At 40.7% G+C, this 24,100-nt stretch overlaps 1 protein-coding gene across 11 annotated transcripts in view; it reads right to left on the bottom strand.

Annotated features, from left to right (window-relative positions):
- Nucleotides 1–21,057, bottom strand: part of LOC148329359 (uncharacterized) — a 30,134-nt gene extending 9,077 nt beyond the window's left edge. For 4 of the 11 annotated variants that reach the window (XM_088305863.1, XM_088305869.1, XM_088305871.1 and 1 more), the window contains exons 1-27: nt 19,141–19,296; nt 11,842–13,436; nt 11,457–11,735; nt 11,279–11,383; nt 10,828–10,946; nt 10,467–10,685; nt 10,292–10,379; nt 9,301–9,453; nt 8,752–8,849; nt 8,303–8,475; nt 8,112–8,219; nt 7,394–7,576; nt 7,096–7,233; nt 6,195–6,986; nt 5,733–5,933; nt 5,433–5,648; nt 5,078–5,296; nt 4,777–4,995; nt 4,494–4,670; nt 4,182–4,415; nt 3,887–4,051; nt 3,542–3,739; nt 3,271–3,462; nt 2,605–2,798; nt 2,355–2,420; nt 2,227–2,265; nt 1,575–1,637 (exon numbers count right to left, since the gene is read on the bottom strand). In XM_088305863.1, the coding sequence (XP_088161989.1) occupies nt 1,575–1,637; nt 2,227–2,265; nt 2,355–2,420; nt 2,605–2,798; nt 3,271–3,462; nt 3,542–3,739; nt 3,887–4,051; nt 4,182–4,415; nt 4,494–4,670; nt 4,777–4,995; nt 5,078–5,296; nt 5,433–5,648; nt 5,733–5,933; nt 6,195–6,986; nt 7,096–7,233; nt 7,394–7,576; nt 8,112–8,219; nt 8,303–8,475; nt 8,752–8,849; nt 9,301–9,453; nt 10,292–10,379; nt 10,467–10,685; nt 10,828–10,946; nt 11,279–11,383; nt 11,457–11,735; nt 11,842–13,428 (6,225 nt within the window). In that variant the 5' untranslated portion in view covers nt 13,429–13,436; nt 19,141–19,296. Of the gene's footprint in view, nt 1–1,574; nt 1,638–2,226; nt 2,266–2,354; nt 2,421–2,604; nt 2,799–3,270; nt 3,463–3,541; nt 3,740–3,886; nt 4,052–4,181; nt 4,416–4,493; nt 4,671–4,776; nt 4,996–5,077; nt 5,297–5,432; nt 5,649–5,732; nt 5,934–6,194; nt 6,987–7,095; nt 7,234–7,393; nt 7,577–8,111; nt 8,220–8,302; nt 8,476–8,751; nt 8,850–9,300; nt 9,454–10,291; nt 10,380–10,466; nt 10,686–10,827; nt 10,947–11,278; nt 11,384–11,456; nt 11,736–11,841; nt 13,437–19,140; nt 19,297–20,719 lie in introns of those variants that run through there. The other 7 variants (XM_088305868.1, XM_088305865.1, XM_088305864.1 and 4 more) reach the window with 7 other exon arrangements.
- Between the last annotated feature and the right edge of the window lie 3,043 nt (nt 21,058–24,100).

The raw sequence follows: 24,100 nt of genomic DNA, 5'->3' as shown, positions 1-24,100 counted from the left end.
GATTGCTATGGATGTGCAATCACACAAAGTCACCAAAGCTTTAGTAAGGAAATACCTGTGGAGCATAAAGCTACTTAATGTTAAGTGTCCCAACTGTAAATTCTTAGAATACGTACAGTAGCAAAAGAGCCGTATGACAGCGTATAATCTATTTCAAATTGATGCTAAATTGGAATTCTATTAGTAGATGAATTTTAGTTGCAAAGGTGCAGAGATTGTAATTGCATGCGTTTTAAGCAAATCAGCAAATGGGATGGCAAAAGCATGGCGAAAAAAGCGCAGGTAGATCCTGATAATCATTTGTTTCAAAATCTCAGCGCAGGTAGGCTGTTTCACGCATACACCAAACCTGTACTGTGCTGTATTTGAGTGTTCCTAATTGATTAAGACAGCTTGTTTGATGACGTTACATTACTTTGGTTGACAGATTCGCCTCCACCAAAAGTTGCAATAATCAGACTGCACACTGGAAACACAACTTCAATTGTCAATTCAATTGTCTGTACAAAAAACATTAAACAGTCTCAACAACAAAAGAGTAATAATTGTGACTCCAGCAAAGCATGCTGGGTAGCGCCTCCTCCTCTTCCTCCACCAATTCACTAACTCTGCACAATATCTTTTTTTTTTTAATGACGCTATGTCAAGCGCAACCATGAAACAGAAACATCACCTAAGAATCCCATAATGCAGCGCAACAGCTGTGTTGTTGAACATTAGGCACCTCCGTTTATATGCGGCTCAAACGCTGTTTATCTGTATCACATATCTCTATGAGATGCTGCTCTATGTAGTCAAAATTAATAAAACATCAAATAGGAGTTGCCTTACTGATGAAAGCCATCAGTTCATCCTGAGAATCTCCTACACACAAACTTCATCTTAGACAAAATTATATAAGAGAAAAGAAACTTGAAAGTTTTTAATTATAATTATAGTATTTTAACCTTTATTAAAAGGCATATTTTTTGTAGACGACAGATTTTTTTTTACATTAATAATTATATTTATTAATATTTCTGAAGAAAATATATTGGTATTATAATTACTATTATTATTATTATATTATATTTAACATCTTGTGTTCAGTGCTCTCTAAATAAAGTAGAGTTAAGTTCTAAAACATTTTTCTAGTTAGTTCAATAAAGGTTTACCCAGTTCGGCCAACGACCTAACGCGTGCTTTAGGTTTTGGATCCCTCTGCAATTGAGATAAAATAAATACAATAAAAAAATAATCATAATCTGCTTGTGAATCGTGTTTTGTTTGCTGCTCCTCACTAGAAGGATCGTTTTATGGACTGTGAAGTATAATCAATGCAAGTATCAAGAGCAACAGCGCTATTGGTAGAGCCCTTCAGCGTTCAGCAGCACACTCCTGGAACAAGTGGATTAGAGTTGGCAAAAACACACATTTCTTTAGTGATCTAAATCGCCAATCACACCTGCTGAATGCTGACGTGAGTTCAAAATCAAGCCTTCATGCAAGCGTGTTGTGAAACAGCAGCCAGTGCACCAAAGAGCAAGAAAAGAAAACAAAGCGAGAGACGTGACATCTCCAGTGGGGATACAAACCTCCAACATTAAAAGGCTATGTCTCATATAAATTGAGTCACCCTCAATTTTCTTAGCCCTTTTCTGTGAAAAATGAACAGAACAAAAAGGAAGGAGTCAGGGTGTCAGCTTCCTATGAAGGTAGCACATGTCGGACATGCACACTATGGCGTATACTGAAGTGTTAATTAAAAATAAAGAAAAGGAACTGCAAAGAGTCGACATGCAAAATAGTTTGAGGCTAAAATACTTGGGGTGGTGATCAAATCACTACAAGTTTTTAATTCCTTTTGTCTAATGTTAACTAAAGAAACAAGCATGTGTGGCGACACAAGTGGCAATAAAAAATTGGTCATCATGCTCTATTTTAAGTGCACAGTATATCCATGCAAAAGCATTCCAGAAACTGTAACAGCGTGCAATGAGTAAAATAATGCCATTAAAGGCCAATGCGTGTACAATCTCGAGGCACGAATACAATTACATATACATAGTCCATATGGCTTGCAAATAATGTTTTATTCGTTCCATGTTCTATCAAATAAACTTCAGATGCCTTGAACGTTATTTGGCCTAGCTACATGGTTGCATATGAGAAGAAAATGGAATGGTTTTGGACGGAGCAATTTGTCCGCAGAAATGGAGAAATGACACACACGGCTAAGAATCTGACCTTTCGCAACTGCACCAACTCTCTGCTCGTCACCTCAGACTGCGAGGAGAGATGGAGACATGTTAGCACACCTACCACTTGTTGTCTTGAACGGAAACTTGCCTCTGAGGCTGGAGTCTGACACTAACCTGAATGTCCCCATTGATGGAAAGTGTCAGTGAGGAGTCAGTTCTCTGGTCAGTCCATACTGCTGACTACAGCAGCAAGAGACATAGTTCAGAGAACTGATCGGCCATTTAGCATTTTTTCATGAATGAAAATATTTTAATGATAATAACTATTTCTGACCCATTTCATGACAAATTTCATGAGGTAGCAGTTCTTCGAAGAAAGAATAAAAACGTGTCAAACAGTAAACATACATGATGGAATGACTACCTTGTCATCAGTTTTTGATGGCTCAACAACTTCTAAAGTGACCTCGAGCTTCCTTTCCTCCTTGATTCCTGTCCTGATTGGAGTAGAGGTCTGAGGCTGCTCCAAGGGTGCCATTGGAATTCCAGCCTCTGCCAGAGCAGCTTGGGAGAAGACTGGAGCACTGACAGGACGGGCGCTTCGCTGTGTGATCACCACTGAACACAATACAGACAAAGCAGAAGTGCGCTTGTATTAGAAATCAATGTTGAGAAAACGCGATTCAATTAAAAAAAAAAAAAAATGATCCACACAAATTCCACACTGCCAAACTGGTTCTTTTTATTATATTGCAAGCATCTAGGAAAAGAGCGCATACTGTGGTATACTTTGGTATACTTTACCTTGAATATTACTCCACTGACAACTCCAGCAGAACATACACAAAATACTACCAAGTGGAAAGAATGAGAAGCTGCGGTATAGTTCTTGTGAGGAAGCAAGAAGCTACAAAGCTCAATGTGGCTGAGAAAGTGAGATTAGGAGGCAAGATCTCTTCATTCTAAATAGCAAAATGCTGTCAGAGGTCCTTGAGTGTCAGCCAACGATCGTCCAGCTCCATTTGATGTTAATAAGCAAGGGTCACAAAGCAAAACCATGTGCGAGTTGCACATCCAAACGGCAGAATACCTGGCTTTCTGGGGCCAACGTCGAGTAGAACAAACCAATCATCATGGACATGTGTGTGTTTGGGGGGCCGTCTTTCTTCCAGTATCTGTCTCTCAAACCGGGATCTCTCAAAATTAGAAATCGTCATTTTGGTCTCAGAAGTTACCACTCTTGGAACTTCTGCTGGCAATCTGAGGCGCTCAGGGACGGCAGCTAATGTCATGGAATATCATGAAATATATATGATACAAAGAATAACAATGAAGTCGAGCAACCATCCTTTCAAATATACCTGTCTTCCGAGGCACCACATCTAGAACAGTAAACCAATCATCCTCCATCTTTCGCCCTGTTTCAAATGGTTGCTGCTGCAACATCTCCCGCTTCCACATTTGCTCCACTACAGTAATTCTCTGCAGTGACTTCTGCTCTATAACTGCAAAAGCTTTAGATTCAGCGACATCAGGATACTTCTGGACAGGTTCCACCACTATTTCAGAATTTTTAAAAATATGTACAAAAATAAAACATCAAATCAAGCTTAACCAAAAAAGGTGACATGTTTAACTTGTACCAAAATAAAAGTATATTGAAATGTAAATTAGACTCTGCTTTGTGTGATGTAAAACTGACATACCTGGTACTTTTACTGCATCTAAAAACACAAACCAGTCATCATCCACCTCTCGTAGTTGTGGTTTAATTTCAACTAACTTCGCAGGCAACCTCACTTCTTCTGTGCTGGATTTTTGTTTTGTTGCGTTTACTGCGGTCACATCCACAATATGTTCAACCACAGCAACTGATAGAAAAAAATAGTACATAGAGATTTAAAATTAAACTTGCAGTGGTTTTACTGTATAATTATTTTTTTTCTGATTAATGTGTTGAGTTTAAATGTATCTTCATGAACACTTTTTAAAGAAGGATACCTGATGGTACAGGAGCTGTCTTTTCTGAGAAGGTTTGTTGTTGGAACACTTCAAACCAATCATCTTCTCCTACTCTCCCTGATGCTGGTACAACTGGGCTCATTTCTGAAATTCGTGTCTCATCAAGCCCGGTGTTCTCACCAATTATCGTCATCTCCCATGTTCTAGTCTCAGCGGTTAACGCCTTAGCCTCAAAGGGCTTCCGAACAGTTGGAGACATTTCAACAAGGGTGTCTGGCACAAGCAGACAAAATCAAATTGAATAAGGAGCAAATAAGCTTTGCTGTCAGTGAGTGCAAACACAAACTGTACCTGGTGGTAGTATAACCCCTTCATCACGAACGGCATCAAATGCCACAAACCAGTCATCATCTTTCTCGGGCTGGGGTTGAGGTGGACGCACTATCATCTGGTCCAAACCAATCGGTAGCGGTTTCAGCACTATGTCTTTCATTTCAATCACAGGCCCAACATCTGGATAAATTTTAGCTGCCGTTGGTGGGGTTAGGTATTTTAATTTTTCAAAATTAGATTCCTCTGGTCAACTCATGTGTGTAAAAAGTACAAAAGAAGAAAATTAGATAAATGTGTGTACCTGGGGGTACAAAGACCAATTTTCTCCGAACAACATCCAGCAGTAGAAACCAGTCATCATCCCTCATTATGACTGTTGGGAATATTTTCAGCTCTGGATACATTTTCTCGGAAGCCGCTTCTTTTTGCACCACCTCTTCTACCACAACCTCCACTCTTTCTTCAACCACAGTAGAAATGCTTTTTTCAGCATTAGTCTGAACATACTCAGCCCAGGTCACTTGACGGAGAAAGGATGTGAAGAAATTGAATCAGTGAAGGCTCCATGTACTGAAGAAGAGCATGCGCGAGGTTAGCAATACCTGGTGGTACAAACTGTGCTTCTCTAGTGGGAATGTCCAGCAGTAAAAACCAATCGTCGTCTATTTCTCTTAAACTGCGTGACGACATTGTGACTTCATTTTGGCTCAGATCCTCTTTTCTTTCTTTCTCTTGAACTACTACACCAACGGGTTCGTCCATCAATTCAACTGTCACGTCAGTCAGAGAGACATCTTCTTTAGCAGACATATCAACAGCAGCTTCAACAAGAAGATATACAAACTTAGACCCAACAAGTTGCAGAGGGGCTTTTGGATACAAAAAATGCCAGCAAAGCTCAAATCAACTGTTTGCTTTAGTAAAACTGCAAAGCAATAGAAGGGAATTTACCAATACCTGGTGCTACATAAGACGTTTCTTTGGAAACGACATCAACCAACACAAACCAGTCGTCGTCTCGTTCTTTCACCGGCTGTTGAATTTCTTGAAGATATGTTGGTGCCTCTTCCCTTATCTCTGTCTCTTCAAGTTGCACCTCCCTAAACGCCTCATGCTTTTCAACCACAGAGACCAAACGTTTGGCCTCCATCTGGCCTGGTTCCTTCAAGGTAACTGATATGAGCAAAATGTGTGAGCGTGAAAACAGGGCACAAGAAAGCTTAAGTGTTGTGCAAAGAGCAACACAAGGGAACGTACCTGGTTTTACAAATCTGGGAACACCATCCAGAAACACAAACCAGTCATCTTGTCTTTCTAGAAAGGTCTGTGACGGGGGAAGGTCTTCTACTCGTCCTTCTAGTAAGACCCTTTCATCCATAACTGCTGTAACCACCGATTTTGGAGAGAAAAACTCCCCCTCATCCAACGCAACACTTTCATTGAGTTTCATTGATGTTACTGAAGAAAGTGAGTAAACAATAATCAATTACTTGGACAAAAGTAATAAACGCGAGTTGCACCAAAGCTCAAAAGGAAGCAAAGCCGCTTGACATATGCAGGAAGCCGTTGATCGGAATTTTGTTTACAAGTGCAAAACACAGTTGAAAAATCCATTGATAAAGTCTCATTGCATCAGGGTGGAAATTGTTTTACGGATAGCGCTCTATAAAAAATTAACTCAAAAATTTAAAATGCTCACTGTAGAACACAATACCTTACCTGAAGGTTTGATAATAGGTGTATATGGTAGAGGGTCAAAAAGCATGGACCACATATCCTGATCTAGTGAAGATCCATCTTCAACCTCAGGCACTTCCTCCAATATTTCTGTCTTTAATCCAATCTCACCATTTTGGGAAGTCTTTTCTGAGATGATTTTGAGAAGTCTATCTTCCATAGCATCAAGCGTCTGTGGCCTTTGATCCACAAAAGCAACTCTCTTCTTAGTTCTTACCACACTCTGATAAGCTGCCTGAGAAGAGGTATCGATGGATGTAAAACTTGACTTTTCCTCCACCTCATCTTTCCATTCCTCTTGTATCTGACGTAGATCATCTCTCAGACTACAACAAGACAAATGCTCATCTTTCCCTTTTTTAGCATCGTCTTCCTCGGGCAAAAGGTCCTTTAGAAACACCTCTTTTATTTGCTCCTCCAATTCATCGCTCTCATCGCCCTCCTTCATGTTCTTCATACTCATCACAGAATTTTTCAACACAGTCCATGTTATGGCTCTACTTTCTTTCTGTATTTCCTCCTCCATTAGTTTGGCAACTTCTTGTTCCCCTAATTCTTCTTCTATCACTTCTTGGATCATTTCTGACATTTCTTCAACTTCTTGGAGCCTCTCTTCTAAATCTCGAACTTTCCTCAGCTTTCTCTCCAACTCTTCCATCTCTTCTAGCTTTTCCACCATCATCACCATCTCCTCTAGCCTCTCAATGACCTCCTCATCTGTCAGCTCTTGCTCTTTGACAAACATTGTCTCCTCATCATTCACCTGGAGCTGGTCTGCAAGCAAGAGAAGCAGGAATGCAACACGAAACGTGATGCAAAGATGAGTGTTATGTCTCATTCACAATATACAATGGCTGCTTGCTAATCACACACAGTAACTCACGCTGAGGTTTATCGACATGCTTATACAAGGACAGGCTGGGGATTGGATCAAAGTAGAGGAACCAATCACGGTGTCGTTCCTGCGCTGGTTGCATTAGCCTGTCAATGTGAGAGCTCATGTTTGCCAAGCTGAGCTTAGCTGACAATATGAGAGGAAAAATAATTTAATTTTAAAATTTTTTTTAATTTTCAAATAAGCAAAAATACAGAAGAAGAGAAATGTTCAATGAGTGAACATGGAGCACACCTGTGAAGGGAAATATGCTGCTGAAGCTAGCAGGCATTAGAAAAGCTCATACCTGGCCGTTTTACAAACTCAAAAGATGGGGAAAATGGAAAAGGAGGATCTCGTTCGATCAGGGTAGACCAGTCATCTTCTTTTCTCGTCTGTAGCCGTGCATCATATGAAAGCTCCCACCATGGCTGATTGCCTGCCTGAGTATTCCAGACCTGAATAAATGTCTGTTCAGACTCACCTCTGGCTGTGAAGACATAATGCCATTATTGTGATGATGCTTCCTGGGGTTTCAAGTTACGTGAAAAGCGTTGAAGTGAGATCTTGGTGAGTCCAGTAAGCAGAGGTTAGTGAGAAAGCTAAACGGGAAGTCTTTCTTTAAATGTGGCCATTTAGCACAAATGCTATAGCCAAAAAGGGCAATGCTGTTTCAGTAAGTCAATTGAAGCAGCGATGGTTACAAAACGTGTTTTAAGCATTGCATAACAGACATCAAGCCACAACTCATGAGCAAGCCGAAACAAAACAATGTCAAGCGTGCATCAGTCAGCATATTGTGCATTGACCAAAGATACCCTGGGATCATGCCAGGGGAAGGACAAAGTGGTCAGCTCAACAGTTCATTGAACTGATATTGACACTCTTAGTTGAATATTTTTTTTGGTCAGTGTTAAACATGGCAAAGCAGCTATGGATTGGTACATTAAACGAAACCGTATAGCCATTAGAAAGTGCAATGAATGTAGGGGCAGGGGGGCAAAGCTCCACACAATTCCGGGTACCTGGAAATTTTAGGGAAGGGTGGGGGTTTTCAGAAACAAGCATCAACGACCAGTCATCAACCTCACACCTGGTTGATGCTATGAAGCTCTGGAGAGTCTTGTCTCCAGCTGTTGAATCCAATGTATAGCATATTTCTGTATCTGTGTTATGAAATCTTAGTGTAGCACAAAGGTTGGGCCCTCAAACATACCTCCATCGAAATTGCGGGAGAGGCGTTTGCTTGCTGAGCGTGTGAAGCGAGGGGCAGGGCGGTCGATCATGGAGCTGGCTTGCCGGGTCTGGGCCTGGGTGCGCCCGCTGTATCTGAACTTGGAGCCCAGGACGGGGAAGCGACGTGAAGAGGGTGGCTCAGTTGTTGATACCCTGAGGAATAGAGACATTTCTTTACATTCACATTCTTCACAGATGAACTACTGTACATGATTTTGAATTCCAAAATTGGCAGTGTTGCGTAACTTGGTAAGCAACGACTTTGACCCTTAGATGGTTCATTCTAAGGTCAGGATGAGTGCAGTGTAGCTGGGCAATTGGACATGGAGCCAATTTCTCGGATTAGGCAGCAGTTAGCCAATTATGCAGAGGACAGGCACGTGTTTGCAAGAAGGGGCATGACATTCAAAATGGGCAAGTTGTTCTTACCTGAAGAAGGTGTGATGTTCAACGCAAACTTTCCACAACTTCTTCGAGGCTTTGTAGTTTGGTAGTTTGAAGCCGATTGTGCTTTCATACTGCTCTTGCTGTGTGACAACAAAACAAAACAAAACAAAACAATTAAGCCAGGGTCAAAAAGGGTCACACTCGGTTGATCACATTAGTCTGCCACACAGCTTGAAGCATGACATTTACCCCGGAGCAAGGTCGCATCAGTACATTCTAAATCCCGTGCAGTCAGACAGACTACTATATTCAATTTCATGTATTCAAAATATTCAACGTACGAATACTTCATAAGGCCTCACACACAGAAAAGTAAAAAGAGTGGAAAACGGCCATGAATCAAGACAGTAAATAATCCATCAGGACCACTAAAGATAATACAGATTAAAAATAAATATATGTATGTTTTTTTTTTTTTAAAAACAGGTGTGCTGTTTTGATTTTACGGAGAAGACTCACGATATACAGTACAAACTCACAAACCATGTAATTCAACGGACGCACAAATGCAAAATGTGAATTGTGATTTACCTCGGACGGCCGTATCTTAATGAAGAAGCTGCTGCGTTTGTAAGAGATCTTGAGAACTTTTGGCCAAGGGAAACGGTTAATTCTCAGCTTGTCCTTATATACCATCAGACCACCAGAACAAACTCCAAGTGTAATGTCAACACCATCAAGATCCTGCAAAAGCACAAACACATAGGTCAAATTGACGCAGGCCATGACAAAGTTCTGCATTTTTTAGATTTGTCCACTGGGGGGCAGACTTTCAAACACTATGAGGTCATGGGGTTCATAAGGGTATTTACTGTGAGACTTATGACATCATTACATTTTCTAATTAATATCTGAATATTAGTGATGCGAACAACAGGCTGTCATAACAAAATGGAAGAAAAAAAGTAAAAATAAAAATAAAAGGAAACATCAAAACGTACAAACCTTGTAGGATTGTAAAATGCAAACCACCGCTTAGGTTTACATCACAGACAGCTGCTCATAAAGATATGTGCTACAAAGGTACAGCGTTCAAGCAGCATTGCATATGGAGCTACAGAATGACTGCAAGTAGCATGTCGTTTGGAAAAGAAAGCTGTTGTATTGCATTAGGAGATTGGACGTTTGTGAGTGTTATTTTTTGCTATTACAATTATCATGTTTGGCCATGTTATCATGTGGCATGATTTTGCGGAGGTGTGTGGTTTAAGAGCACAGTTAAATTATTGTTACTTTTGGTCGCAGTGAATATGACACACTGAGTTACAATAAGAATGCAATTAATGATACTCTGGTCTCTTGCAGAAATTGAGGCATTGGCAACCTACAGGTATATTTCTGATGAATAATAACGAGGTGTAAGCAGCAGAAATTGTTTTTCAAGCGCAAGCTTGCTGTGAGAGCATGAACCAAATTCTGTGTTTTTTATCAAATGCTTCCACAGACTGGATGTAATTACAGAATGAGATGGATGTGATCTGGGAGTAAGGCAAATTAGCTAATTGTTGGAACTAGATATTACCTTGGCTTGGTGAAGGTCCACACCATACATTGCAAGTTTCTTGGCATTTTCCAGGAACAGCATGTCTGCTTGGGCAGGAGTCATTGACCTTCCAAACAAAAAGGAGATGGGTTCTGAATGGAATCTTGTAAACTAGTTCAGATTCTTCAAGTTATGATACCTTCTGGAGGCTTACCTATACGTACGATGTAACTCCATCACCTTTTCCTCCAGCTCTTTGCTCTGTCCAGGAGCAAGACTAAGATCTTTAACATATTCAGCACCATGGAGTTCCGGGTCATATTCACCAAGCTCTGACTGTGCAGTGTAAGAGCCCAGCAGGGATAGGGTGACAAAAGAACATGGAAGAACCCCACTCATTATGTCCTTCCTTAGTTGGAGACACAAATAGTACCTGCGGAAGAAAAGAGCATGTAACGTATCAAACATCCACAGGGTAGTTCAGATTTTCTTGGGTAAAATACACATTTGCTTCCCACCTAAAAGGAAGCCAAGGGGCTGTCTCACAAAATCATAAACAGCTAAGTGAAATTCACCTTGTGAGGTCTTCAGTAAGCTGTGCCGGGTCAGGAGGATAGAACTTTATGTTGAAAGTAAACTCGTAAACAGCACCTGGCACCTGTTTCCGGATTTCCTTGGCGGGTTCCAGCCATGTCTGATGGATTAAAATATGCATAGTCAATAAATAACAATATATTTTATGATCAATTGAAATTGTTGTCAGTTGTACTAGATTTGATTCAGAAGAAGAATGACTTGGATTAATTTGATATAACTTGTGTAATAAATCCTTAATAGATCAGATAAGAAATGATTTTTGTAAATGGCATTTGTACAACATGAAGGCCCTCATGAAACATTGAGCATTTAGAAAAGCTAATTTTGAGTATATGCTTACAATAAAATGTCTAATTTATTTTCAAAAAAATATTATTTCAGATTTTGAAGGGTCATTCACTTTAAAAAACAAAAACAAAAAAAGCTGACCTTGCTGGTTGGTGTTTCCCAGTGAGCAAGGCCAAAGTAATCTTTCTCCAGCAGGTTGAGGTTCTCACACACTTTAGTGATGAGCTCCTGTCCTTTCGCATGTTTCTAAATGAGAAGCATTGTAATCAGAAAGACAAATTCACACACTTGTGTGCATGCTGTGTGTGTGATGGCTTACGTCAAGCTCACACTCATACTGAGTGTCATCCAGCAAAATGACTTTGCACTGGATTGTTTTCTGTCGTTTGGAGCCTTTGCCATCATCACCCTTCTTCTCTGTCTTCTTTTCTTTTACTGGCTTTCCTTCCTTGGGCTTTTCATCTCCCTTTGCTTCTGCTTCCTCCTTTGCTTCTGCTTCTTCCTCTATCTTCTCAGCAGCCGCCTCCTCTTCCTCTACTTGGACATCTTCGGACTCCTCCTTGATTGCAGCTACTTCCTTGGGTTCCTCTGGAGCAGGCTGGAAGAGTCCGAAAGGGAGAACAGATAAACACATGCGAACGTTTGAAAATGAGAGCTCAGTAACATGAACACAACCATCCACGGTAGCGATTTTTTGCACTGACCTGCATCTCGGCGCTGCTGAGTGAGTGCTGATCAGGAGCTTGTTCAGTTTCTGGCTCAGTTTTAAGTTCTGGTTCAGGGGCAGCAATTGGCGCTTTCACTCGTGACTCATTTGACCCCTTTTCCTCTTCCTTCTTTCCTTTTTTCACTTTTTCTTTTTTTTCCCCTTTGTCTTCTTCCGGTTTATCATCGGCCTTCTTCTTCCCCTTCTCCTCTTCCTTCTTTTTGGGCTCTTTTGATTTCTCTTCGTCTTTCTTTTTCACCTCTTTTGATTTCTCCTCGTCTTTCTTTTTCACCTCTTTTGATTTCTCCTCTTCTTTCTTTTTCACCTCTTTTGATTTCTCCTCTTCTTTCTTTTTTAGCTCTTTTGATTTCTCCTCTTCTTTCTTTTTGGTCTCTTTCAATTTTTCCTCCTCCTTCTTTTTGTCCTCCTTTAATTTTTCCTCCTCTTTCTTTTTGGCCTCCTTCAATTTTTCCTCCTCTTTCTTTTTGGCCTCCTTCAGTTTTTCCTCCTCTTTCTTTTTTAATTTCTCCTCTTTCGCCTTCTCCTCCTCCTCTTTCTTTTTAGCCTTTTCCTCCTCCTTCTTCTTTGCTTTTTCTGTCTCTTTTGCCTTCTCCTCCTCTCTCTTCTTCTCTTTCTCCTCCTCTTTCTTCTTTGCCCTTTCTTCTTCCTCTGCTTTTTTCTTAGCTTTTTCTTCTTCCTTTTTCTTCACTCTTTCCTCTTTTTCTTTTTTCTTTGCTTCCTTTTTGTCAACTTTTTCCTCCTCTTTAGTCTCTTTTTCAGGCTCAGTTTCAGTGCCTTTATCTTCTGTCCTCTTCTCTGGTTTTGTTTCCAATTTTTCTTCTTTTTCTACAGCTTCCTCTACATTTGCCTCATCTTTATGCTCCACTTTCTTCACCTCTTCTTTCTTCTCCTCTTCTTTCGTCTCCTCCTCTTCCTTCTCCTCCTCTTCCTTCTCCTCCTCTTCCTTCTCCTCCTCTTTCTTCTTGTCCTGTTCCTCTTCCTTTTTCTCCTCAGCAGTTTTCACCTTTTCTGCATCCCTTTCATCTGTTTTCTTCTTGGTTTCTTTCTTTTTCTTCTTACTACCCTTCTTCTCTATTTTCTCAGGCTCAGTCTTTTTTTCCTCTTTTTCTGGTTTCTCTTCACTCTGTTTTACCTCTTTCGAATCTGATTTCTCCTCTGGGAGAGCATCCTTCTCTTGAGTTTTCACTTTTTCTTCTTTATCTTCCGCTTTACCAGTCTGTTCTTCTTTGTCCTCCTTTTCCTCCCTTGCTTTTTCTGCCTCAAAGCCCTCTCCTTCTGAGCACTGCGAGCGGCGTTTTAGAAAAGATGAAAAGAGGCGAGAGAGGCCTTTGCCAGCAGAGGTTCTGGTGCGAGGCTTAAGCTGCTCCTCTTCAGGGGAGGAGACTGCATCAACAGAGCCAGGCTCTGCCGCCTGTCCCTGTGCCTTCTTGCTGGACTGCTCCCCCTCTGGCTCCGATGCTGCTGCCTCTGGACTCTGCTTGTTCTCAGGTTCGGGTTCAGCGGCGCTCGCCTTCTGCTTGCCTTCAGTGTCCGCTTCACTTACGGCACTTGCCTCTGTTGTCATGGTAGCCACTGGGATGGAGCACAAGAAATAAGTCAGACAAGTAGACAGGTCACAGCGCTATTCAGAAAGTGACAGAGCACAACACTGGTGCACTTGAACCACAACAAACAAGATTAGGATCAATGAACTATAATCTTGTGTGTGGTAAACATGCGTAATTCTGTTTGGCAAACATACGCAATAAATAGCAACACTACAACAAGTTTATGTATGCATCTAACATGTGTCAAGTATAGAAACCAAAACATTTTGCTTCGGTTATTCTCAAAAATAATTAAAAGTTGCTTCTAAGGTTTCATTACAAATAATAGTACAATGATAATATATGCCTCGATTGTCTCTTTACAGCATTGATACACTGAACTACTATTAACAATTAAGCAATCCCCTGTTGTTTAATGTTGATTCTTTCCCCTTCCAGTGGCATTTAGCCAACTGTCAGCTACAGACTATATTCACAATACACACTCATCCAAAGACATTCTGCAATACACGCACAAGCGCAGAATCCTACAATAGCTGTCCTTGTTGGATGGTGTGTCCAATATCACAAATTCGCCTGTTACAGTCTCATTAAATCTTACGAGCACAAAGGAGGCATTCTACACTGTGGAGGTGCCTATTAGCGTCGCTTGTACCATCCGTGCCAACATTGCACACCAACCTGTGTAGTTCTACCTTCTCACAAACAAGAACAGCTTGATGACAGAGAAACACACAATGTGAGCACAGAAACCCCCAATCCCAGTGAGCACTGCTTTCCAGGAAGATTTTACAGACTACAGAATGATTTTTTATCATTTTTATACAAAAAAAACTAAAATAAATAAATTTCCACATTGAAGTCATATTAACTTTCTTAAGATGTTGACAGTAGACAAGAGAAACTGTTTGGCTGCTGTCCTGTTCAGTTATTTAACATACAGAGAACCCTACGGCATTTAAAAATGATATCTCCAAGAAGTCACATTGTAATTGTCGAGTTGACAGTTGAACCAAATCAGCCTTGCAGTGTAGTGAACATGACTTTGTTGTGGTTGTTGAGAGGACAGATCTCACATATTTAGAAAGGTCTTACTAACGATTAAAGCCTTTGACTGGCTGAAATAAACTGCCCGCATTATGCAATCATTCAACCTCTACTGGCTGAGATGCTCCCTTACACTATCGAAACACTTCATCTGAATGAAGTCTTGCCTAATTGGTAACTAATGTGGCAGAGTTAACGTCCGCCATATGAGTTCACGGCCCCCACCTCTGCCATGTATGAACTAGGGGGAGGGGAGATGCTCGGCAGGCAGACAGAGGGGCAAGCCAATCTTCCAGATGTACAGGGCCGCCCCAAAGGGTGCAAGCTTTGGCCCACTATATCATGCATGCACCTCCCATTGGACATGCAAGGGGGGTACACACATTAAAATCTTCTTTAGCCCTCCCATTGTTTGTGTCCAGTGACCAATAACTACACTGCACTCTATAACTAATCCTGACCACCCTTCCCCCCAACATACCCCCCATAGGCCTTTTCCCTAGGTCACCAAACACACACACGCACAAACACCCCCCCACACACACACACACACACACACGCACACACACAGCAGCAGCTATGCATCAGTGCTCACAGCCTCCACTGGGTCTTTTAATGCTCTGTCATCTCAATTCTGATTGTCAGGAAGAAGACATGCTCTTAATGGACCAGCTGAGCTTGTGCCTGCTGCCTCCTCCATTTTGAGTTGTCTATCTAACATCTCAGCTATAGGCCAGCTGAGCAGGGGGAGCCACCAGCACTTGACTGATGGAGATAACAGGAGTGGGCTTGCTAGATGAAGTGCAGTATCTATTTTTTTTTTGCACTGTGGAGAGACAATGAAATAAATACCACTGCACTGTAAAGAAAAAAAGCTGCCCCCAATACTACATAATTAGTCTCTCTAATGAGGTAAATTATAGATGAAGTAGGCCACCCTCTTGCAAGAGTGAGTTGAATTCATTTCCCAACAGCACAGGTGTTAAACTTAAGGTCTGGGGGCCGGAACAAGCCCACGACATAATTTTATGGGGCCTGCGAAGGTAAATCATGCACGTTAACTTGATGTTTCTAGCATATTGTCTTCAGTTTTAACAACACCGACATATGAGATTGGAGATATGCTTCCCACTAGTATATATTTGTATGTGTGATGGGTGAATGTGAGGCTTTGAATTGAGCTATTTAAATGCAGTCCACTTTTTTTCAGTATTTACTGGTTTCTGATTACAAAGGTAGTTATCCTTCAATTTGTTGTGTGGATGTGGTAGTTTAAGGTGATCATACATGAGTTCACAGTCATAACGGAACTCCGAGGGACACCATAACTATGATGTGGCCTGCGACAGAAATTATTTTGAAACACCTGACCTACAGGAATATTGTGACTAAAATGTGCCATGTTGAATGAAACATCCTGCCAAGTTAGTTATTCTTTTTATTTCCTTGAGCTCACTAGTAAGGGAGATTGGATGATTGCCATTTCAAGACAATTTATCTCATCCCCCGCCTCCCAAAAACACATCAAATTTTAAATTCAGTCTCTTATCATATAACAGTGATGCTTCACAGCTGCTCTGACGTGGTGTGCAAATGTGAGATGAAGTGAGACAGGAGGGCTGAATGAGGAAGAGAAGGAGGAGGTAAGGTATATAAATAGCTGTTTGCGCTCAGGATGCTTGGACTCATTAGTTAGCCTTTACTGACAAGCTCACATCTATTTATGTTCACAGCATTCTGCAGCACATGGCACGCATAGGGGATGCACATATACACATATGCATCCGTGCTTGCCCCAACATGCATACAATTGTAGCAAATAGTGTTAATGTTCCCATCATGCAAACATTAATGCATGAATGGGAATGCTGACACATGTTCTGAACATACATCATCTTGTCAATTTAAAGTAAGGAAATAATTTTACCTTGCCATCAGGAGTAGGCTTAAGGAATTAGCAGGAGTTTAGAGGTAAGCAGGTCCAAGTTACCAAGTGAGATTATCTCCATCTAGCTGCTTCCAATGGCTAGCTCACTGTCTCCATTAGTGATAGAACGATGTATTTTTTCCGAGCCAATACCAATATTTGGCGCATTTTCAGTAAAAGGGAAAATACTGACGCAATTGAGGGAAAATAAATATTAACTGCAATTTGTTGACATGCCTCTAGGCATTTCAAGCAACTACTTTTACAGTGTTGTTGTTTTTTTTATCTTAGACAAGAGGCATCTTTGCATTCAAATTCTAACAAATCAAAAATCTTGCAGCTCCCAGGGTCATCAACATGTCTTAAAAAGCTAAATGAAAACTAAAAACGTTTCTACAGGAAATTAAGTTCACCAAAATTTCAAAATGACTGAAATGTTACTTGTCACTTTCACATTACTTTGGTTTAATTTCAAACTAAAAACAAAGGGTACAGAGACTAATCATGGTCAGCAGCATATCATAGACTAACTGAAAATGTTAATAGTTCCCTGAAAATAACAGTTTTAAATAAATATTGTATCGGTCTTCATTTAAAAAAAAAACTAAATGGCATATCCAAATATTTTGCAAAATGCGGGATATCTGCACTGATGATTGGGCCAGCCGACAATCACTCTAACCCTAGCCTCCATGCACTTGGACTCATTGACAGCCATAATGGGTATTCAGCTTGAGTCTGTGTGTGTGCAATGGAGACAAGCTGGTGAAGACACAGAGACAATCAGCTGTGCTGATTCATGGTATTACAAGGGGCTCCACCCTTCTGGCTAAAAAAAAAAAATTTTAAAAAAGAGATTCAGTATAATTCAGCTAAAAGCCAGGATATCTGACCTCATGCCACATGGTTGCCCCTGATATTATACTTGCTCAGTAAACACATACAGTACACATGCTGACATACACGCCAACACGTGCCATTTTTCACTGGACTTAACGTTCACGTAATGCAAACAGACCTGCCTAACAACATGAGCAATACTTACTACTTGAGGATTGACTAACTGAAGCAGCTATTAGTCATGATTTTTATCAATCCTAAAACAAAAAGAAACTATACAGTACTAACCTCTGCAGAGTAATTAATGTGTAAAGACTCAATTAAGTGTATAATAAAACTGTGAACAGAGACAGTATTCCAAGGTCATTCTACGACAATGGTGCCTTTTTTACGTTGCGTACACGGTTACTGAGGTTTATTTCAGTGTTAACTTATCCAAACCCAGTTCCCAATGAATCAATACACACAGACGGTAAGTGCTGCTGATGTGTAACATGAACCACCATGGGAAATGAATGAGGCAGCCTGATTGATTTAGTATAGTCACCCTGTAAGTGATTCCAAAACCTTTTCCAACATCAGCTCAGCCAAAGCCTGTTGCGAGAATGGAGGCATGAGAGCACACTGAGGAAAAAGGCTTCCAAACAGTTGACATTTTCTCCAGATATTTGCATTTATCGGGCCAACTAAATATGGTATAATAAGAACCATAACAGCAGCATTTACCCAGTGCAACACATGATGCAGAGTATCCATCTAGAACACATTATTGAAAAGTGAGTAAATTCTTCAGCCATTCACAAGGAAACGACTGACAATGTAGAGTTGGTTTGTTTATCACAACACAGTAGTAGTCTAACTGCCCTAACGCATCATAACTCCCAAAAGAGGATTAACAGCCGCAAGCTCCTGTGGGACCTGAATAACCTCACTCTCACACAGCAGAGCCACAAACCTCCTTCAGCATCGCTTAGATGCTCTCAACACTGCTGATTCAGCACCATATTGATGACCCAAAGTAATAGAGAGCCATTATTGTCATTTCTTAACCTGGCTGTTTCCTCTTGCTAATGGGTGTACCACATGAACCCTGACTGCCTCTGCCTCATCATCCACACGTGATATTTGCAGCTTCATGAAAGATAATCTGACTATATTTATCCAACAGAAGCATCAATGAAGATGAGGTTTATAGCATGACTGTCGCTAATGTGTGTTAGTGACCTTTTTTTATATTCTGCGCCAAATGAGTGTGGGTATTTTAACACACCTCCCTTCACGGGGTGAGCGCAAGTCAAGCAGAAAATTTCATTCAATAGCAGAGAGAGGCATCTTTAAGAGAGCGTGAAGAACAACTGCACGTCAAATAAGTATGTTGAGGAATAAGCGTTATGTAAGAATGGGATATAGAAGGGCAAAACCGACATCAAATAACACGTTGGGTACAATCGTGTTAATAGTTTAACAGAGAGGGGGGAAATCAACATGAAATTACCTATTCTAATTGATCAAATCCTAAAGTATTACTTTCGATTATTTAATTTCTAAAAAAAAAATGTACATGACAGGCGAGGGAAAACATGCGTTCACAGATATGTTTACCCATTCAACTCACATGTAGACTACTTTTCATTTGTGAGGTGCCCCATCGTGATAATTTCACTCGAGCAAAATATTCAATTGATTGCTACAGTGTTGACAATATTAAGGCTTGGACGCAATCTCGCAAACAAAATAGATCGGATTTCATTTTGAACTTTTAGCGCAAATAAAGCGCAGGTCTGAGCGGTCTATGTCGCACCACCGTGCGGCGGCTATTTTAACTATCCGAGTACGAAAATGGCGCCGAATGTGCGGCAAAACAAAATAAACAACAAATCCTTCACATCACCCTCCTCGGTGCATTCGGACTCACCTAATGTGGGTTGCGCATCAATGAGGAAGAGCAAAGAAGAAGTCAAAAGAGAACGAAATTCCTTATTCGGCACGTTCAGATGAGGAACAATATTGCGGTGGCACACATGCTTTGTTGTGCTCGAGGTGTCCGACGCTCGTAAAGGGGCGGAGCCTCTTCCACCCTTGGACCCGAATCGGCACCCAGAAAGCACGCCTCGACAACACATGCAAGGTGCACACCAACTTAATAGATGCTACTTCATATTGGTGCTGGATATCATAACGAAATCAACATTTGACAAAATTCAATTCTTCACTAATCTTTAAATGCATTTATCCATCACTCTATGCATGCTGAAGCCTTCGACCAAGACGCTGGGCACACACTGGACTGGTCGCCAGCAAGGCACGTATAGAGAGTCAAAACTAAAATTCAAATTCCCACATTAGGACAAGGGGTCTCAAATTCAACTCATGCTCCTCTGGAGATAGAATCTGGGAATGTGGGGCTGCATTTTTCACAAAAAAAAGAAGTTTAAGTACAGTATTTAAAAAGCACAATGAATACAATATTCTCAATCTTTATTAATAAATGTTCAGGACATTAAAGGGTGTTCTGAATGTCAACAAGATTGGCGGCCGGGTCATTTGTCTCATCTCACTGGTAATTTGCATACTCCTGGCGTCTGATTTTTTGAGCAAATTTCTCTTTGTATTCAAGACACGCCGGATGTGCCTTTGCTCAACACAAAATCATCCGTCTGCTGTTTTTGTGAAATTTAGCTGTGCTCCTCGCCAACCTCTCTCTTCACAGCAGGTTTTAAAAAAATATATGATTGCGACTGGGTGACAGGATATATTTTCCTTCCACTTGGTGTCACTGCAGAATTACACTTTGCAAAAAGTCGTCATGAGCCAGAGCAGACAAAACATTCAGGGCAACAACATGGTAAAAACATAGGGGCCACAAAATATCATTTTGTTGGCCGCAACTGGCCCTGTGGCCACAGCTTTGAGACCCTTAAGTTCACCTACCATGGATGTTTTTGGAATGTGGGAGGAAGCCAGAGTAGCCACAATGTGATTTATGTTTCTTTTTATATGTACCACTACCACGCGCGTCCTTATCATTTTTTGTCTTTGCTCACTGTCTATGAATCACATGCTTCGTCTGCCTGGTAGTAAGCTTAAGCCGCATGACATCTTTTTATATTTAGGTTTAACTTACCAAACATGACTTGAAACACTAAAAGGATTTACCAACAGTCACAAAGGTAATATCAGCATAATCATGTGGACAATCTCATCATTATGGCACAAAAAGGCAGTTGCACATAGTACCGACAAGAAGTGTAGAGTCCCATCAATCTGAATTTCAAAAACAAACACATTCATACTTCTGTGCACACATTCAAGCCGTCTTAATGGAGCCCACCCATCTGCCTGACCCCATTAGGGCCATACGGCTGATAGGCAGCGGGCGGGTGGGAAGGGGGTCAGTGAAGGGGTTCATTATTCCCTCAGACACCATCACCTTTGTCTCACAGACAAGTTCATGTAGTATGCTCAGCAGTTAGTTATTCAAACAAAGATCTTACCAGAAAATAGGTGGTTTTGTTGATCCCAGGAGTCCAAATTGGGGAAAGCAAAAAAAATTATATCCCCAGCACAGCAAGAGTCACTTTTTTTCTTGTAGACTTTAGTCACAGAGCAAAGTGACGCCACATCAGGGCGTTCAAAGTGCTGTTAAATATTTACTAATTCATTCCCGGAAGAGACCCGACAAATCCTGCCCCGATTCAGAGGGAAAGACAGTACTTAGTTTATTTGTTCTGTTCATCTCACTTATATGTGTCCAGATCTGAGAGAGCAAAACAAAGGGCATATGAAGGAGTGGTGCTGCAGCTCAGTTGCTTAGGAGACTGTCGTGCACGATTGCAAGAGGCAGGTGTTGTGCTGGACCCAGGAGAGCAACGGGAGACAGAACTAGGAGGGGAGGAGCGCCACTCACAGCCCTCACAGATCCCCTGAGACTGGAACCACAGGCTAACTGACGAGCTCCCACTCACACGCCGAGCCACACCCTTAAAAAGTGACACGGCCCCAGAAAAACAACAACAAAAAAAAGAACATGCACATGTACTGTTCATGTATGATGATGCAGAGCATCATTCAGCTCCAGCAGAGTGCACAGTGGTGGGGGTGGGGAGAGGACTATGTTTATTTGGAACATCTTTATCCCTCTCTGGCTCAGTCACTCGATGATTACATAATAAAGTCCCATACTGCATCCACCCAAATCATCTCCCTCTGACTTTCAGCACTGCATCTGGGTGCATGTTACACATCATAGAGTAGTTCTCTCCCGCATCTTATGTAAAACTACACGCCGCCAGGAAAATGCTGTAAAAAATATGAATCTCGAGCGCACGCACGGAAGCATGGTCACCGTGGTTTTTGTTTGTGCTCCCGCCCTGAGCTATCGGGAGCACTAATGGGATGGCGATGACACATCAATATTCACGAGGCACTGTTATATCATGAAGAATTCATAAAGCTGGAATGTTGCTGCCCCAGTCTACAAGCAGACATCTTTGGTCTGGCTTGTGTTGATGAACTTGTATCAACACTATTTTTTTAAACAGAAATAATCTGTACTGTTAGTTACAGGCAGCCATCAAATTAACTCAATTTAAATAAAGTGCACCACAGTCTTATAATAATATACATAATAATATATAATAATAAATAAATAGTAATTTAAATAAAAAAAACTACTGTAAGTATTCTTCCATTAAAGCATTGAGGTCAATCCTAAATGTATCACAATAAAATCTAAAGTACCATGTGAAATACACAGTTATTGTTTGATCTGCTTGGGATGTAAAAGAACAACTCTCATAGAAAGACATTGCACTGGCCAAACAGGGATAGCCATTTTTGGCCATCTGGGTGCATCATTGTGTTTTGATTCTACTTGCTTTTGCTTGTGTGTGCTGCCACCTAGTGCAGAAAAAAAAGAACACATTTATCAAACGCATGGCGTTGTTAATCCAACCACTGAAATGCTCATACTAGTTGGACACACAATTTTGGAATATTAAAATATAATTTACGTAATTAGTAATCAAAATCTCCATTAATACGGTGGTCTGGTGTTTTGAACATCTGCCTCACAGATCTGAGGTACAGGCTTTAAACTCTCCAGGTGCTTGTCACAAGTCAAAAAAACAGACCTTCGAGATTCGATGAAAACTCTAAATTGCCCAAAGGTGTGACGGTGGGTGTGAATGGTTGTTTGTGTAAATAAGTATAGCAGTGAGCCCTGTGACAAACTGGCGACCAATCCAGGGTGTACCTCGCTCTCACTCAAAGTCAGCAAGTTTTGTTTGAGGACAAACGCTACAGAAGATGCATGGCTAATTTACATTATTTACTGCTGCAAGTGTAAATGTACAACTGTCTATAGAGAGCTGTGTGACAAATATTTTGACTTCATTAACTCTGAAACAGTTGTCTTTCAGTATAAAGACAAATACATAAAAATAATACAAAAGGCTTGCAGCAAGAGTGAAGGAATCCCGCGCAATTTCCTGGACACCTTAACACAGAACTTGCAAAGCATTTCGAGAGCATGTGTTCTCATAAGATAAAGATGTGTTTGCGTGCACAAGCCTCTGGTGATTCGGTGACCCCACCCCACCACTCCAAAAAGTGAAGAAATGCCACACTGCCTCTGTTGCACAGAACTACAATGTCCTTACGTGTAACCCTGTGGTCCATTACTTCATATTTGCAATACACAACCAAAATTCTGATTAGATATTGGAAATGACACCATATCATAATTTACAAGGTTAAAAGGTTATGGATACTCACAACATGTTCATGTCAACGTCCAAGAGAGTGTGTCCACATGAAAAAGCAAAAAAGAAGACTGTCAACTGAGCGAAAACAAAATCAAGCAGTATATGCCTAGAAAAATGTACATTAGATAAAGTATTAAATATCAGGCAGCAAACATAAGAAAAAATAAAGTATCTATGAATAGATTCATATAGCATATACAAAACACAAATTGTTTTGGAAAACATATTGCAGTAATTGGTAACTATACTGTTGGCATACTTACATCAACTGAAAAAATAACGTTCTTCAAAGTTGTTAAGGTTTAAATAATTACAATGATAACTGAAACAGAAAATAGGTATTAGAGTATTCGTATAATGTTATTGATGTGAGTCTTATCTAGTGAGCACTCTAGCAAGACAAACATTGGCGGTGCTTGGCGCTTATAGAGAGAACCTCCTCCAACAGCTGAGAAAAGAAATTTCAGTTGAAAACATTTTAACCTGTAGACTGCGCATGATAATTAAAAAAAATCCTTACCTGAGCGACGACATGTTTGGATGATGTGTTGGCGCCATGTTTAGTGAGGAGCCATTAGTTCCGGTGTTTCCCTCCCCAGGAGGAGTCAGGCGGATTTCCACGGAGGCGGTGACGCAGCTGCAATGACGAAGCAAAACGGTCGACCTCAAGGGTGGAGTTATGAAGTGTAATTTACGTACTCATAAACAGTAGTTCTGTTTTTGTCCATTTAAGTGCCTTGTGGGGGCTGCAAAAAAGTCACAACTCACCACTCACGTATTATGTAGCCGCAACACAGGTGAGGGCGAGGTGTTGCGCGCATGCGCAGTTGAAGAGATTCCTGAAAACAATGTCACCAGACAAGACAGATTCGAGTGGTATATATATATATATATATAATATTAGCGCTGAAAAGTGATTACATTTTTCAATTAATTATTCTAAAAAAAATACAATTTGTAATGAATTGTGACTAATCAAATGTTTCACCCACTATTTTTTGTGAAGCTTGTAACAGACATATCTTGGAATTAATGTAAAATCAACAAATATGAAGTGTATTTTAATTTAAAGACTGTTCTAATAACTTTCTTCAATCCTTGAATACAATG

Source organism: Idiotropiscis lumnitzeri, chromosome 10 (genome assembly GCF_059441095.1).
Source record: "Idiotropiscis lumnitzeri isolate Australia: NSW breed Sydney's pygmy pipehorse chromosome 10, RoL_Ilum_1.0, whole genome shotgun sequence".
Lineage (NCBI taxonomy): Eukaryota > Metazoa > Chordata > Actinopteri > Syngnathiformes > Syngnathidae > Idiotropiscis > Idiotropiscis lumnitzeri.
This window is presented reverse-complemented; position numbering and strand designations above follow the sequence as displayed.